At 42.9% G+C, this 17,612-nt stretch overlaps 2 protein-coding genes and 1 long non-coding RNA gene across 3 annotated transcripts in view; 1 reads left to right on the forward strand and 2 right to left on the reverse strand.

Moving 5' to 3' along the window:
• The window catches only part of LOC143648683 (nucleolar pre-ribosomal-associated protein 1-like), a 105,209-nt gene that overhangs the window by 65,707 nt on the left and 21,890 nt on the right, over positions 1-17,612 (reverse strand). The gene's annotated exons all lie outside the window — the stretch shown is intronic.
• LOC143648684 (Golgi-associated RAB2 interactor protein 4-like) lies at positions 7,708-9,742 on the forward strand. The gene has a single exon (XM_077118993.1). The coding sequence runs from the start codon at positions 8,075-8,077 to the stop codon at positions 9,689-9,691; it is 1,617 nt and encodes a 538-aa protein (XP_076975108.1). The 5' UTR covers positions 7,708-8,074; the 3' UTR covers positions 9,692-9,742.
• On the reverse strand, positions 9,872-11,023 carry LOC143648087 (uncharacterized). Its single transcript, XR_013158357.1, has 3 exons — positions 10,847-11,023; positions 10,148-10,371; positions 9,872-9,943 (listed from the first exon to the last, which is right to left on the reverse strand). It is a non-coding gene; the product is annotated as an uncharacterized LOC143648087 (long non-coding RNA).

A 17,612-nucleotide genomic window follows, 5' to 3' on the forward strand; every position in this document is an offset into this window, starting at 1 on the left:
GTGGCAGCCAGTGCCCCTCCCCAACAGGCCGATTCCCAGAGTGGAAAGGAAAGGACTTTACCAGCAGCAGGGACTGGGCACAATCAAACGCCAATCGTGGAACTAATTAACAAATTCTGACTACTAAAAATAGGCCCCCAGCTTAGGTGAACCTGATCAAAGTGGAGATTGCTCATTTTTGACCCCGCACCAAGGGGGCAGGACTGACAGAAAAAGGGGAAAAAAAGAAAAGAAGGAAACAGAGGTTTTTGTGGCTGTGTATCTACATAGGCTTGACTGCCTCTGGATACAGCGGCAGGACTTTTCAGGCTGCAACTGCCCCAGGCATAGGCAGAATTGAGCTCTATTGGGGACTTATTTGGACCTTGTGCCTTCCCTAGGGGAGGGGTGAAACCCCACCCAGTTGGAATCCCTCCATCAAGGAATTCAGACTCCAGAGCTTGGTAATTTGAAGCCATTAAAACCAGCCTACAACCTCTCCTCTGTCTCCACCACGCCCTCAGCAGGGACAGTCTGCCAAAGTTAAAGGTACCGCATCATCTTATGCTGGTGGGACCTGCAGTCAGACAAGCGCCACACACTAGGCAGGATAAGAAAAACAGAGTCCAGAGACTTTACAGGAAAGTCTTTCAACCTGCTGGGTCTCACCCTCAGGGAAAACCGACACAGGTGACTCTTTCCTCCTGATAGGAGGCCAGCTTGGTCTGGGAAAATCTGGCTGGGGTCTATAATATCTAAGTAGACCCTCCTAAGTGTGAGTGGGGAAAAGGCACCACACAAGCAGGGCAAGAAACAAGAAAACAAGAACTGAAAAATTCTCCTCTGTTAAACAAAACTTAAGCTAAAGGTCCAGATAAAGCTGAACGGAATGTCAAAGAACAGATAGACAACAAGTTCATCCAGCAAGATACCCTAGATAAAAGAAGTGAAAGCAATCTCCAGAATAAACTAATTAAGGTAATTAAATGCCTAGACACCAACAAAAAATAACAAATCACACTAGGAAAATTGAAGATATGGCCCAGTCAAAGGAACAAACCAACAATTCAAATGACATACAGGAGCTGAAACAATTAATTCAGAATGTACGAACAGACATGGAAAACCTTATCAAAAACCAAATCAATGAATTGAGGGAGGATATAAAGAAGGCAAGGAAAGAACAAAAAGAAGAAATAGAAAGTCTGAAAAAACAAATCACAGAACTTATGGAATGAAAGACACAGTAGAAGAGATGAAAAAAACAATGGAAACCTACAATGGTAGATTTCGAGAGACAGAACATAGGATTTCAAAACTGGAGGACGGAACATCTGAAATCCGACAAGAAACAGAAACTATAGGGAAAAAAATGGAAAAATATGAGCAGGGACTCAGGTAATTGAAAGACAATATGAAGCGCATGAATATACGTGTTGTGGGTGTCCCAGAAGGAGAAGAGAAGGGAAAAGGAGAAGAAAAACTAATGGAGGAAATTATCACTGAAAATTTCCCAACTCTTACGAAAGACTTCAAATTACAGATCCAAGAAGTGCAGCGTACCCCAAAGAAAATAAATCCAAATAGACATACTCCAAGACATTTAATCATCAGAATATCAGAGGTCAATCAGAAAGAGAGGATCTTGAAAGCAGCAAGAGAAAAGCAATCCATCACATACAAGCGAAGCCCAGTAAGACTATGCACAGATTTCTCAGCAGAAACCATGGAGGTGAGAAGACAGTGGGATAATATATTTAAATTATTATAAAGAGAAAAACTGCCAACCAAGAGTTCTATATCCAGCAAAATCGTCCTTCAAAAATGAGGGAGAAATTAAAACAATTTCAGACAAAAAATCACTGAGAGAATTTCTGACCAAGAGACCAGCTCTGCAAGAAATACTAAAGGGAACACTAGAGACAGATACGAAGACAGAAGAGAGAGGTGTGGAGAAGAGTGTAGAAAGGAAGACTATGAGTAAAGGTAAAAAGAAGGAAAATTAGATATGACATATAAAATCCAGAAGGCAAAAGAGTAGAAGAAAGTACTACCCATGCAGTAATAACACTGAATGTTAATGGATTAAACTCTCCAATCAAAAGACATAGTCTGGCAGAATGGATTAAAAAACAGGACCCATCTATATGCTGTCTCTACTCAAAGGACATGAGGCCAAGGACACAAATGGACATTTACACACCAATGTTTATAGCAGCATTATTAACAATTACCAAGAGATGGAAACAGCCAAAATGTCCATCAACAGACAGTTGGCTAAACAAACTGTGACATTTACACAAGATGGAATATTATGCGGCTGTAAGACAGAATAAAGTTATGAAGCATGTAACAACATAAACGGACCTTAAGGACATTATGCTGAGTGTGATTAGCCAGAAACAAAAGGACAAATACTGTATGGTCTCACTGATATGAACTGACATTAGTGAATAAACTTGGAATATTTCCTTGGTAACAGAGACTATCAGGAGATAGATATAGGGTGAGATATTGGGTAATTGGAGCTGAAGGGATACAGATAGTGCAACAGGACTGAATATAAAGACTTAGAAATAGACAGCACAATATTACCTAACTGTAATACAATTATGTTAAAACACTGAAAGAAGCTGCATATGAGAATGATAGAGGGATGAGGGCTGGGGCATAAATGAAATCACAAAGAAAGATAGATGATAAAGATTGAGATGGTGTAATCTAAGAATGCTTAGACTGTATAATGATAGTGACTAAACATACAAATTTAAAAAATGTTTTTGCATGAGGAAGAACAAAACAATGTTATTTACTGCAGTGTGCTGAAAATAGATGGTACTTAATATTTTAAAATTTCAACTAATGTGTGAGATGAAAGCAAAAAATGTTTATTTGGTACAAATCTATACTTCGACTAGTATATCTCCTAACACAACTTATGTAGATAGTTGATTGAACACCTTAAGTACATGGAACTTTGTATAGGACATGAGATTTTGTTGGTTTGTCCAGGGGATGCCCTGATGAATCCCAGAGTGATTTGATCAGTGAGTGGAAAAGCATTTGCAAAGTCCCCTTTGGGGAATGGTGAGAACGGGGAGAAATGCAACTTCCGCAAGTTGAATTCTTGATAGTCTCACAAGCAGTGTGGACAACCAAAGCTATAGGCTGAGCCCCCAGTCTTGGGGTTTGTTCATATGAAACTTAACCCGACAAAGGATAGGTCAAGTCTACTTAAAATTTAGCCCTAAGAGTCATCCCCAAGAGAGCCTCTTTTGTTGCTCAGATGTGGCCTCTCTCTCCAGCCAACACAACAAGCAATCTTACCACCCTGCCCCTGTCTACATGGGACATGACTCCCAGGGGTGCGGACCTTCCTGGCAATGTGGGACAGAAATCTTACAATGAGCTGAGACTCAGCATCAAGGGATTGAGAAAACCTTCTCGACCAAAAGGGGGAAGAGTGAAATGAGACAAAATAAAGTGTCAATGGCCGAGAGATTCCAAACAGAGTTGAGAGGTTAGCCTGGAGGTTATTCTCATGCATTAAGTAGATATCACCCTGTTATCCAAGATGTAATGGAGAGGCTGGAGGGAACTGCCTGAAAATGTAGAGCTGTATTCCAGTACCCATGTTTCTTGATGATGATTATATAATGATATAGCTTTCACAACGTGACTGTGTGATTGTGAAAACCTTGTGTCTGATGCTCCTTTTATCTACATTGTCAACAGATGAGAGGAACATATGGAATAAAAATAAATAATAGGGGGAATAAATGTTAAAGTAGATTTAGTTTGAAATGCTAGTGATCAATGAAAGGGATCAGGAAGGGGTATGACCTGTAAACTTCTTTTTTTCTGTTTGTTATATTTTTCTGTTGTCTTTTTATTTCTTTTTCTGAATGCTGAGTGTATGTGTTGGGAATGTTTGTTTCTTGTAATTTTTTTAATTAATAAAAAATTTTTTTTTAAATGACAAGGACTTCTCTGGGATACATACAAGTGAAAACTAGCACTTTCTCCCTTTGACCTGGGCACTTACAATATTTATAGCTTAGTGCTCTCCTGTTATGTCTGCGTGAAGAAGATGTATGATTTCTTCTCCATGGGATGAGACTCTCCTCCCAGACCTCAGGTGACTGAAGATTCTATGAGGTGAGGGCCAGACTCAGGCGGTGTAGGTTTAGAAGACAAGTTCCAGACTGATGGGCCCGGGAGACAAGGAAGAGGGAGTAAGTTCTTTAAAACGTGTCATTTTACTGAGCTGAATCCCAGCTCTCGACTGCTTGTTATCATTTGACACAGTGTATGTCTTACTTGGTTTTGCTGTGTGTCACCCACAAGAGCCTGTGCCCCAGGAGGGAAGGAATTTGGTTTTGTCCACTGCAGAGAGGAAGGGATGTCACACTAACTAGTGGTGCTTGGACACTGAGGGTAGGAAGGCCTGATCACTGGGAGTTTTCATTTCCTGGCTGCTGAAACAAATACACAATGGGTTGCCTTAACAACAGTAATGTATTGGCACGTGGCTACAGAGGGTAGAAGGCTTGCTTCCTTCCAGGGTTAAGGTTACTTGGCTTCTCCATCACATGGTAGCACCTTTTCCTTTTTCTCCATGTTCTGCTGACTTTCAGTTTCTTGCTGCAACCTGAGGCTCCACTTTCTAATTCCAGTTTCCTTTGCTCATAAGGACTTCAGCCATATCTGGGCATAGCTTAACTAACAACTTCTTCAAGGGTCTATTCACAAATGGGTTCATACCTGCAGCACAAGGGGTTGGGACATGACTATGCCTTTAATGGGGCAGATGATTCAACCCCCAACAGCTGATCTGGGGCACTGGGGGCAGGAAAGATATGAGCAGTCCTGTTGCCCGATATCTATTCTATGTCTATCTCCTTATAACCTGTGTTTTTAACTTCTTCAAGTTCACTCATTAACGTTAGTTCATATTAGTGAGGCCATACAGTATTTGTCCTCTTGTTTCTGGCTGATTTCACAGCATAATGTCGTCAATGTCCATCCACATTGTTACATGCTTCATGACTTTGCCCTGTGTTATAGCGGTGTAACATTCCATCCTATGTATGTATCACAGCTTGTTTAGCTAATCCTCTGTTGATGGACACTTGGACTGTTTCCCTTGCTTGGCACTTATAAATAATGCTGCTATAAACATTGGTGTGCAAATGCCAGTTTCTTTCTTTGCCCTCATGTCCTCTGAAAAGACACCTAGTAATGGGATTCCTGGATCATATGACACTTCTGTACTTAGCTTCCTCAGGAAGCACCAAACTGCTTCTAGAGCATTGTGCCATTTTACATCCCCACCAACAATAAGTTTTCCTCCAGGAATCTGACTGAGACCCACCTAAATGGGCGTGGTCACATCTCCCTGGAAACAGCCTGTTGAAAATGTCCGCCCAACAATAGGTCTGTCCAAACAAGACCGTATTAAAAGAACACAGTTTTCTGGAGTATGGAACAGTTAAAAACCAGCACACTAACTTTAACATGAATTCCTATACATTTTTTAAAAAACTGATTAGCAAAATATCTAATAGATTTCATTATTTGTTAATAATAAAGGGACTATTTATAAGAATTCTTTTCTTAAAATTTCCAACTTGGGAAACAATTAGTTGATTGTTCACATTTAACGAATCCTTACACAATGCTAATAAGTCATAATTGCGGATTCCATAATACTACAGAATACGGAAAATACTATAAGTATTGGTTGACCTCCCATAACCCGAAAGTCCTAGAGACCACAGCATGAAACGTGGGCCTTCTCTCACTGCATTTATAATCGAGGAATGGGTACAAATGGGGATTCTAGCTGAAGAATTTAAGAACTGTCAGGAAGTAGCATTTGAGCTAATATTTCAAAGTCAGGCACAAGCATGGTGATGCGCTGTAGGTATTTAGACAGAGCGTTAGCAGAGGACTGAGTGTAGGAACTTTTGTCTAGAACATGGTTCCCTATTTCAGGAAGAGCTAACTCATCATGATACAAGTAATTGCTCTTTAAAAAGCATTACACTTCTCATTTATTTATACTAGACAGTACGATGCTATTCTAAATGTACGTTTATATCTAAAGAGTTTTTGAGATTGTACTAAAAGAATAGTGCTCTGAGTGTGTTTTTTATGTATCTAAATGGTATTCAACTTTGGCAATTTTGGCCACTAACATTAGAAATTTTGGGCTTTGAAATCTTCTTTAAATGCAAAGCTAGTAAGTCAATCTCATTATGGTAAGCAGAATCATCTGCTGCTCTGGTTACGCCAAATGCCTATGGTAATTGAATTGGGCCACTAAAGTGTATGTGTGCTGTTGTTTTCTGCAAGAGCTAATGGTATATAAAAATTAAAAAATCAAAATTAGTATTGCTTATCCAGTCAAGTGAGTTACGATCCCCATAGTAGACAGATTCTATAATGAACTGCTAAGCTCATGAAAAACACTTATTGTTAATTTCTTTTAGACATTGTATTTAGTTTCCACTTATATGGCATGTGTGTATATTTGTATGTAAATCCAAAACATCAGTAACTACAAAACATCACAATATATGACTGACATCCACAGAAGTTTAAAATAACACAAACCTCATAAGGTTGGATTTTCCAACTGTTAGTTTACCTGTGTTACAAAGAAAAGAGAAAAACGTCTTTAGCTTTTAAGACATTAGTTGATCATGGCAGATTTATTTTCGGTTTTCAATTGCTTTGCCATATCATATCTGATGGTCTGAAAGATTAAATCATCTCTGCCACTAGTAAAACAGCTGCTCTCTTGTTACAACTACATGAACTAATCTTGGAAATCATTGAGATGATTTCCACAATTATTCCAGCCCATGAGAAACAATAATGCGTTCCACTCACCTCACACCGGTATTTTTTTGTCTTGGAATTCTCTCTTTTCCCCTGAATTATATCAGTACAAGTGAATATCTTGGGAAATCAAGAAAGAAATTGACTTTCATTAAAGGTCTCTTTTTACTCTGGCAAGTGCTGATCCCCATTCTCATTTGTTGGCCATCCCTTCCCACCCCACCCCCCCAACACAGAAGGGAAACACATTTTTCTTTTTGTCTTTACAGCTCACTTCTCATGTTATTTACCCTAACATACCACACACTTTACAATCTTGTAAACCTAAACCTTGAATTTAGGTTTGATGTTTACTATTAGCAGTTAGAAAATTTTATTTATGCAGGAAACTGACGGAAGATATTCAGATTCAGTGCTCTATGTCTCATGTCGCATGAATAATTGTAAGCAGACGGAGAATATAAAATGAAGATTTTAAATGGTGAGGACAGCTATTACGGTTCTTGGTATAGGAGAGTGACTTAAATCCAACATAAAAGAAATGGAATTAACTGAAAAGATTTAGGCCTTTGTCATGAAACCCCAGTTTTCATTGCATTTTAATTAGTGGCCTGTGTTAAAATACATTATATTTTATATGCCATATGAAATCCATGAAACTGTTACATTAACAAATTCTTGGAAGTCTCTGGTATACTTATAACCTAGCAAAAGAGCCAAGAAGTGCTTTAATTTTCCACTTTATTTTTGCCCTGAGATGCATGCATCCCTGGCAGCTGAGCCCGGCCTCTGTGAGACGATGGGGTGTTTTGGGGGAGGACAGTGGTCCTGCCTTGAGGTGACAGCTGGGGTGACAAGGACAAAGGGGGCTGCATGACAGGGACAGCTCACAAAGAGCCGCAGAGTATAAATAGGGCTGGGCCGGGGGTGAAGGCTGAGTGGGAAATTCTCTTGCCAGGAGCGCGTCAGTGAACCTGTCAGGAGCCCACTCTCAGTCCTTGTGACTTAGAGCAGATTCGGGTGAGATTCAGAGCACCTGCGACATCCCCTGTGCCAGCAATCCGCTGAGCCCCCCACTCCCCACCCTGCCCTCTGGGAGGCTCTGGGGTCCTGTGGGGTAGAGCCAGTGGAAAGAACATCTGGAGAGCCGCCACCGCACCCCGGTGTGCTGCTGACTCATCGCCCACGAGGCCAAGGGAGACCCAGCGCCCCGCCGTGCCGGTGCTGCCGCTGCCACTCAAGTGTCATCATGAGCGGTCGCGGTGAGGTCCCCTACTACATAGTGCGGAGTGGGCCTGCAGCGAGCATGTTCAACATGCCGATGGGCAAGCTGCAGCGCCACCTGTCCGAGGGGGAGTACGATATGTTTAAGTACGCCCCCGTGTTTGAGAGCGACTTCATTCAGGTCACCCGGAGGGGAGAGGTGATTGACATGCACAACCGAGTCCAAATTGTGACCGTGGGCATCGTGTGCACCAGCCCCCTCCTGTCCCTCCCCGATGTCATGCTGCTGGCCCAACCCGTCACCCGCAGGGGCCAGACCACCCAGGGGAGAGGCCACCAAACTGAGAAGACCATGGAGCTCACCAGGCTGCTGCCCTTGAAGCTCATCAGGCTGTCGGTTCACAACCGGGAGAAACAGCAGCTGCGCCTGAAGTTTGCCACCGGCCGCTCCTTTTACCTACAGCTGTGCCCCAATCTGGATGCTCAGGAAGACCTATTCGTGCAGTGGCTAAAAATCATTTACCTCCTGCGCCCACCTGTGGAGAGTAACAGTGGTACTCATGCCGTTCCCGCCTGGGATATGATATGCGTGCCAGAGCTGGAGGAAGAGGACCAGGCCAGCACATCAGCTGAGTCCCATGGAGAAGGGGATGACATCAGGAGCCTCCGTGTCGTCTCTGACATGTCTTGGGCCTCCTCTGCAGGTTTTGCTGGGGGTGAAGGAAGGAACTATAGAGAGCCCAGCAGGCCTGCCATGACCACCCTCAAACCGGCACAGCCTGCAGCATCCTGGGCAACAGCAGGGGCGGCAATGAAGGGCAGTGCAGCAGGCGCCGTGGTGAGCGTGATGACATCTATGTCTGCAGGTTCTGCGCAAAATACCGTGACAGGACCAGGAGCCGCTTCCAGGCGCCCGAGAGGAGGCAAGAGCCATGTGGCCATGGCGGGTGTCATCAGCGTGCCTGCGAAGAACATCAAGGTGGCCAGTGCTGGGGCGGCAAGCAAGACATCCGAGTGTACCTCCAGCACAGTGGCGTTGGCAAGTCCCTCTCCTGAGGGCAGCACGAGCATGGCGATTGCCAGGACATCCACCATCAAGAGCATCGTAGAAACAGCTGCAGTCCCAACAGCGGCAGAATCGCCCATCTCCAGCTCAGTGAGCCAAGGCCAGAACACTGGACAGGAGGCAGGCCGACGAGTCTCCCAGGCCAACGCCGCGGCCCGGGAGAAAAGGGAGAGGGAACAGAAGAGCAGACACCAAGTTGACCGACAGTCACCAGGCCGGTCCTTCTCTAGCCACAGATCCACCAGGAAAGATCATAAGCAAGAAGGACATCAGGGCAGTGAGCGCCCTTCCCTTAACCAGGGCATTAGCCGCACGCCCCCTGCAAAGGACTCCAGGTCTTCTGGGAAGTCCAGGATGGCTGGATCCACTGCCAGTTCGGGCTCCACAGAAAAGGGTCCGAGCAGGCTCACGTCATTCCTGAGGGGCCTGAGAGCCAGGTTAACTATATCATCGTCAGCCCACAGAACAGATGTGAGCCTCGTCGTGGGGTCAGCTGAGCATCACCAGGGTGCGAACATCAGTGCCCTGACTTCAGTGACCTCCGGGGAGTATCCCCAGGGAGACTATTCCACTTGATATTCAATAAATATCAACATGTCATGCTGTGTTGTGCTGTGTTCTGCTTTAGCCATGTCCTGCAGACTGGTAGCCACCTCAGTGTTTTGTGATGTCATGTGCTGCAGCCACGCCCAGGGAAAGGGAGCCCCCTCTCACTCATGGTCGGCAGAGCTGAAAGTTGGGAGAGCAGGCTGGGACGCTCCATTATGCACCCCCTCCCTGTTACAGTTTTGTTCCTTCATAACAAAGCAACGGCAGGACTCATACTCCCTGGATGGTCGGGGAAAGAGGGGTGCAGGAGCATTTGGTACAATTAGAACAGGCAAGACAAGTAATTTCACCCCTAGGTCTGTATCACACAGAGACTGTAACCCGTGTCCTAGGAGACAACTATGAGAAGGTGCAAGAGAAAAGCGGGGAAGAGCCCAAATCTCCACCCACAGAACTGATGCACTGGGAATGGCAGCTACACACCTGGTGGTGCAGGCAGGTGCCCTGGGTCCCTGTGGTGTCCCTGTCTCCTTTGTTCGCTTTGCCCGCCTCCATCCTCAGGCAGGGCTTTACCAAGAGCTGGGCTGGTGCGGTGGCTCACTCTTCTGCCGAGTTGCACTGTGTGACTCAACCAAGTTATGCTCTCTGAGCTTCAGTGTTCATGAAGTGGGGATGTCATATAACCAAAGGTTCTTGTGACAATTTATCTAAAATTACAAGTTTTCATAGCTTTAATTTTGGTCATACATCACACTTGTGCCTTAGAGAAAACTGAAAACATAGCCAAAGGACATATGGGAAATAAAAGGACAATTTCAGAGATGTTAAAATATGAAAAAAACCCCAATAATCTATGCTGTTCAGTTTGCTTAAGAAATACAACATTTTGAAACTCTTGAAGTCCTTGTGTATACACCTCCTCAACCCCATCTCCCACTTTTCCTTCTTAGAACTACTGTCCATAATTTTGTGCTTAGCATTCCCTCATTTTTGCCTAGTTTGAAAAAGTGGTGCGTGGAGTTTGCAAGATGCCGGAATGCAGTGTACCAGAACTGGAACAGCTTTTTAAAGGGGGAATTTAATAAGTTACATGTTTAAGTTTCTATAAGGCATCCAGGGAGTGATACCTTAATTCAAGGAAGGCTGATGTGTCAGGAACACCTCTGTCAGCTGAGTACTCACGTGGCTGCCATCTGCTGGTCCCTTCCTCCTGGGCTCCACTGCTTTCAGCCAGTTCCTGAGGTGGTTCCTCCCTTTGCTTCTCTGAGGCTTGCCTTCATCTCATGGCTTCACTTGGCTCTCTTCACACTCGGACTTAACATTTCATGGTTTCATCTGCTGGGCTCCATGTATCTCCAAACATCTGTTCTCTAGGAGGTAGCATCTGTGTCAGCTCTGCTCTGAAGTTCCTGTACACTCTCTCTCTCTCTCTGCTGGCTCTGAGGCTCCTGTCATTTCTAACTGTCCCCAAATGTTTCCTCTTTTAAAGGCTTCCAGTAAACTAATCAAGACCATCCCAGAATGGGGGGAGTCACATCTCCATCTAATGATGGAGCCACATAATCCATCTAACCAGCAAAAAAGGTCACACGCACAATTTTAAAAACGTTTTTGCATGAGGAGCAACAAAGAAATGTTATTATTGCAGGGTGCTGAAAATAGATGGTAATACTTGAAAATGTCACCATATGTGTGAGACTAAACCAAATAATGTTTGTTACAAAATTCATATTTTGACTAGTGAATTTCCTTATATAACTTATGTAGATAGTTTGATTGAACACCATAAGTACTTGGAATCTCAGGTAGGACATGAGATTTTGTTGGTTTGTCCAGACTGATGCCACAGTGAATCCCAGAGTGATTCGATCAGTGAGTGGAAAAGTATCTGCAAAGCCCCCTTTGGGGAATGGTGAGAACAGGGAGAAATGCAACTTTCCCAAGTTGAATGCTTGATATTCTCACAAGCAGTGTAGACAACCAAATTTATAGGCTGAGCCCCCAGTCTTAGGGTTTGTTTATATGAAACTTAACCCCACAAAGGATAGGTCAAATCTACTTAAAATTTAGGCCTAAGAGTCACCCCCAAGAGAGCCTCTTTTGTTGCTCAGATGAGGCGTCTCTCTCCAGCCAACACAACGAACAAACTCACCACCCTCCCCCTGTCTACGTGGGACATGACTCCCAGGGGTGTGGACCTTCCCGGCATCATGGGACAGAAATCCTAGAAGGAGCTGAGACTCAGCATCAAGGGATTGAGAAAAACCCTAGAATGAGATGAGACTTAGCATCAAGGAATTGAGAAAACCTTCTCAACCAAAAGGGTCTTGGAAGAGTGAAATGAGACAAAGTGTCAATGGCTGAGAGATTTCAGAGTCCAGAGGTTGTCCTGGAGGTTATTCTTATGCATTAAGTAGATATCATCTTGTTATTCAAGATGTAATGGAGAGGCTGGAGGGAACTGCCTGAAAATGTAGAGCTGTGTTCCAGTAGCCATGTTTCTCGAGGATGATTGAATAATGATATAGCTGTCACAATGTGACTGTGTGATTGTCAAAACCTTCTCTCTGATGCTCCTTTTATCTACCTTGCCAAGAAACACGTAGAACATATGGAATAAAAATAAATAATAGGGGGAACAAATGTTAAAATAATTTAGTTTGAAATGCTACTGATAAGGGATATAGTATGTATAATCTTTTTTTTCTGTTATTGTTTTATTTCTTTTTCTGTTGTCTTATTTTTTTCTGAATTGATGCAAATGTAAGAAATGATGAATATGCAACTATGTGATGATATTGAGAATTACTGAATATATATGTAGAACAGAATTATATGATAATGTTTTTGTTTGTTCTTAATTTTTTTAATTAATAAATGAATTTTTAAAAAAGCTACATGGTAAATGCAGTCAGCTTTCAAAGAAAAGTAGAATAAGGGAAATTCCTCAACTTAAAACCCAGAAAGACAATCACAAAAAAGTGCTTCCAGAACTAGATAGATCTCACCAATCCCAGAGGGTTGTAAGCTTCCCATATAACTTGAATCACCACTTTATGCACTTAAAAAAAAATGTCTTGGGGGAGGGCAACAAGTGGGATCTTTGAGGGAAACCTGAACCCCGATATTTGACAGGAATAAGACAGAGGGTGTTTTTGACTGTGAGGAGCTTCTGCCCCGACCTCATCACTTGGCATAGTCTCATCCCTGCCCTCCCTAGAACAGCAGAGGGGTTCAGCTTTCCTGAGCTATGGGGTTGATATTGGTTTGAGTTTGGGGGCGATTTGGGGACTGTGAAGTCAGCCTACACTACTGGAAGTGGGTCCAGGCATTCCAGGGCCTTGAGGTAAAGGACCAGAAGAGATGGGCCAGAAGGCAGGACAACAGAGCTCGGGAGGCCAAGAAACCTAGTTTCCAGCCCTGGCGCTGCAGTTTAGTGCTGGCATGGTTTCAAATACACTGGACTGTCTAGCTTCAAATTCTCATTCTGGAACTTACTGGCTGCAACTTCTTTCTAGACCTTAGTCTTCTTGTCTCTAAAATAGGGATATTTAATTCTTACGGGGTTTAACAATTAAATGTGTTAACATATGTAAGGGGCCTAAAATGCACTAAACAGAATCCATTTAACCACTGCCCTTCCTGGGCCTAGAATTCTCCATCTGTTCAACACAGAAAGAGATTAGATGACCCCAAAGTCCCTCCAAAGTCTGGAATTCTTTGTTATAGTTCCCAAGATCCTTTCTATCACCAAAGGACCTATTATATTTCAAAATGCTTAAATGAAGAGAAAATACATTCCCTTATATTCTCGCAGGCCCTTAACCCTACGCTTTTCTTTCCTTCCCACGCACAAGACACAGAGAGACTGCCCTGATCCTTCAGGAAGAATCTGCCCACACTTCTCAGGGGCTTACCTGCATGAATCCGTCTCTCCCATGGCTTTATCCCACAGGATACTGTGGGATACTCCTAGACCCTTGCTTTGAGCCTCCTCTCAGCTGCCCCTCTTCCCACTCAGCACAGGGTTTCCAGCCAGAGCTGGCCCCTCACAGGTTTGGAGCTGACTCATCCCAATGCTGTGCGGTGGTGTGTGTGAACATGCCCCACTCCCTCTCCACACCGCCTCTCAGCGAGGATGTGCTGCTGCAGAAGCAGGCCCACCACCAAGGGGGCGACGGGCGGGCACTGCAAGGGCACAATCACCCAGACACACAAAGCACATGGCAGATGAGCTCACTGCCCTCCCCACCCCATGGGGACATGATTCCCAGGGGTTTAAATCTCCCTGGCAACGTGGGACAGGAGTCCTGGGATGTGCCAGGGCCCAGCATCATGGGGCTGAGGAAGCCTTATTGACCAAAAGGGGAGAGACAGAAATGAGACAAAATAAAGTGTCAATGGCTGACAGGTTTCAAACAGAGCCGAGAGATTATCCTGGAGGTTATTCTTATGCATTATATAGATATCCTATTTAGTTTATGGTATATTGGAGTAGCTGGAAGGAGGTACGTGAAATTCTTGAGCTGTACCAGTAGCCTTGATTTTTTAAGATGAATGCATCATGATATAGCTTTTACACTGTGACCACGTAATTGTGAAAACCTTGTGCCTGATGCTCCTTTTATCCAGGGTATGGACAGATAAGTAAAAAATTATGGATAAAATAAATAAATAAGTAATGGGGGGATAAGGGGTAAAATGAATTGGGTAGATTGAAATATTGGTGTCAAAGACATGGAGTATGGGATGTATGAGTTTTTTCTTTTTATTTCTTTTTCTGGAGTGATGCAAATGTTCTAAAAATGATCATGGTGATGAATACAGAACTATGTGATGATACTGTGAGCCACTGATTGTACACCATGTATGGACTGTATGTGTGTGAAGACTTAACAATAAAAATATTTTTTTAAAAAAAGATACTACATGCGGACTTCCGGAGAAGATGGCGGCTTAGTAAGACACGCGGGTCTTAGTTCCTCCTCCAGAAAAGCAACTAAAGAAACAAACAATACGAAACAGCTCCCGGAGCCATGACAGAGACCAAAAAGACAGCGTACCCCATTCTGGAACGGCTGAACGGGCAGGAGGAATCCGCTGCGGTGAGATACCCGAGGGGTGTGTGTTTTCCCGGCTGGGGCGGCTGGTGACCGGGGTCCCTTCCACACACGTGGCTTCCCGGTCCGACTGGGAACGTTGGATAGCGGGGCCCTCCCGCCACGCTTGGTGTCTCGGGCCAGCTGGGCAATTTGGACCGGCACTTCCCCAAGCCGCAGCGGCCGGCGACCCCCCCTCCACGCGCGCGGTTTCCCGGCCAACTGTGAGATTTGGGACCCGCAGACAGACGAGCGCCACGAGCGCCACCTACTGGGCAGGAAAAGAAAAACAGAGCCCAGAGATTACAGAGAAAAACCTTTCAACCAGCTGGGTCCCACACCCAGGGAAATCTGATCAAATGCCCAGACACCAGCAGAAAATAATGGATGACGCTCGGAAAATTGAAGATATGGCCCAGTCAAAGGAACAAACCAATAGTTCAAATGAGATACAGGAGCTGAGACAACTAATGCTGAATATACGAACAGAAATGGAAAAACTCTTCAAAAACCAAATCAATAAATTGAGGGAGGACATGAAGAAGACATGGGCTGAACAAAAAGAAGAAATAGAAAATCTGAAAAAACAAATCACAGAACTTATGGGAGTGAAGGATAAAGAAGAAAACATGGAAAAAACAATGGATACCTACAATGGTAGATCTAAAGAGACAGAAGCTACAATTAGTGAACTGGAGGATGGAACATCTGAATTCCAAAAAGAAACAGAAACTATAGGGAAAAGAATGGAAAAATTTGAGCAGGGGATCAGGGAACTGAATGACAATATGAAGCGCACAAATATACGTGTTGTGGGTGTCCCAGAAGGAGAAGAGAAGGGAAAAGGAGGAGAAAAACTAATGGAAGAAATTATCACTGAAAATTTCCCAACTCTTATGAAAGACCTAAAATTACAGATCCAAGAAGTGCAGCGCACCCCAAAGAGATTAGACCCAAATAGGCGTTCTCCAAGACACTTACTAGTTAGAATGTCAGAGGTCAAAGAGAAAGAGAGGATCTTGAAAGCAGCAAGAGAAAAACAATCTGTCACATACAAGGGAAACCCAATAAGACTATGTGTAGATTTCTCAGCAGAAACCATGGAAGCTAGAAGACAGTGGGATGATATATTTAAATTACTAAAAGAGAAAAACTGCCAACCAAGACTTCTATATCCAGCAAAATTGTCCTTCAAAAATGAAGGAGAAATTAAAACATTTATAGACAAAAAGTCACTGAGAGAATTTGTGACCAAGAGACCAGCTCTGCAAGAAATACTAAAGGGAGCACTAGAGTCAGATACGAAAAGACAGAAGAGAGAGATATGGAGTAAAGTGTAGAAAGAAGGAAAATCAGATATGATATATATAATACAAAAGCCAAAATGGTAGAGGAAAATATCCAAACAGTAATAACACTAAAAGGTAATGGACTGAATTTCCCAATCAAAAGACATAGACTGGCAGAATGGATTACGACCCAGCAATACCACTGCTAGGTATCTACTCAAAGGACTTAAGGGCAAAGACACAGACGGACATTTGCACACCAGTGTTTATAGCAGCATTATCTATAATTGCAAAGAGATGGAAACAGCCAAAATGTCCATCAACAGACGAGTGGCTAAACAAACTGTGGCGTATACCTATGATGGAATATTATGCAGCTTTAAGACAGACTAAACTTATGAAGCATGTGATAACATGGATGGACCTAGAGAACATTATGCTGAGTGAGTCTAGCCAAAAACTAAAGGACAAATACTGTATGGTCCCACTGATGTGAACCGACATTCGAGAATCAGCTTGGAATATATCATTGGTAACAGAGACCAGCAGGAGTTAGAAACAGGGTAAGATAATGGGTAATTGGAGCTGAAGGGATACAGACTGTGCAACAGGACTAGATACAAAAACTCAAAAATGGACAGCACAATAATACCTAAGTGTAATGTAACTATGTTGGAACACTGAATGAAGCTGCACCTGAAATATAGTTTTTTGTTTGTTTGTTTGTATCTTTTGTTTTTGTTTTTTTCTTTTTCCTTTTTATATATATATATATTTTATTAGTATTATTATTTTAATTCTCTTCTCTATATTAACATTCTATATCTTTTTCTGTTGTTTTGCTAGTTCTTTTCCTAAATCGATGCAAATGTACTAAGAAATGATGATCATGCATTTATGTGATGATACTAAGAATTACTGAGTGCATGTGTAGAATGGAATGATTTCTAAATGTTGTGTTAATTTCTTTTCTTTTTTTTTGATTAATAAAAAAAATTAAAAAAAAAAGATACTACATGCAACAAATACAACAGAAGATCACGAAGCGTATCACAATGCCGACAGACATACCCCACCCTAACGACCAAATTAAAACACCATAAGAGACAAAGACATTGGAACAACTAATCAAAATTCGTATAACTCTACTAAATGAACTAAGTGGGACGACTAATGACATAAAGGAAATCAAGATGACAGTAGAAGAGCATAAAGAGGAGTTTGAAAGAATAAATAGAAAAATACCAGATATCACAGAGATTAAAAATTCTGTTGGCCAAATAAAAACATACTAGAGGTTCAGTGGTAGAATAGGTCAGCTCGCCTTTCATGCAGAGACCTGGGTTCAATTCCTAGACCATGCACCCCACCCCATCCCCCCAAAAACCCATACTAGAGACAAAAACAGCAGTTTTGAAGAGGCTGAAGAATAAGCAAACTAGAGGACAGGACAACCGATTTCAAACACTCACAACAGCAAATAGCAAAAAAGATAGATGAATTTTAATCGGATCTTAGGAAAATGATGGACAAAACAAAGTGTACAAATATAAGAATCAA

The sequence above is a fragment of the Tamandua tetradactyla genome, chromosome 10 (assembly GCF_023851605.1).
Source record: "Tamandua tetradactyla isolate mTamTet1 chromosome 10, mTamTet1.pri, whole genome shotgun sequence".
In the NCBI taxonomy this organism is placed as follows: Eukaryota; Metazoa; Chordata; class Mammalia; order Pilosa; family Myrmecophagidae; genus Tamandua; species Tamandua tetradactyla.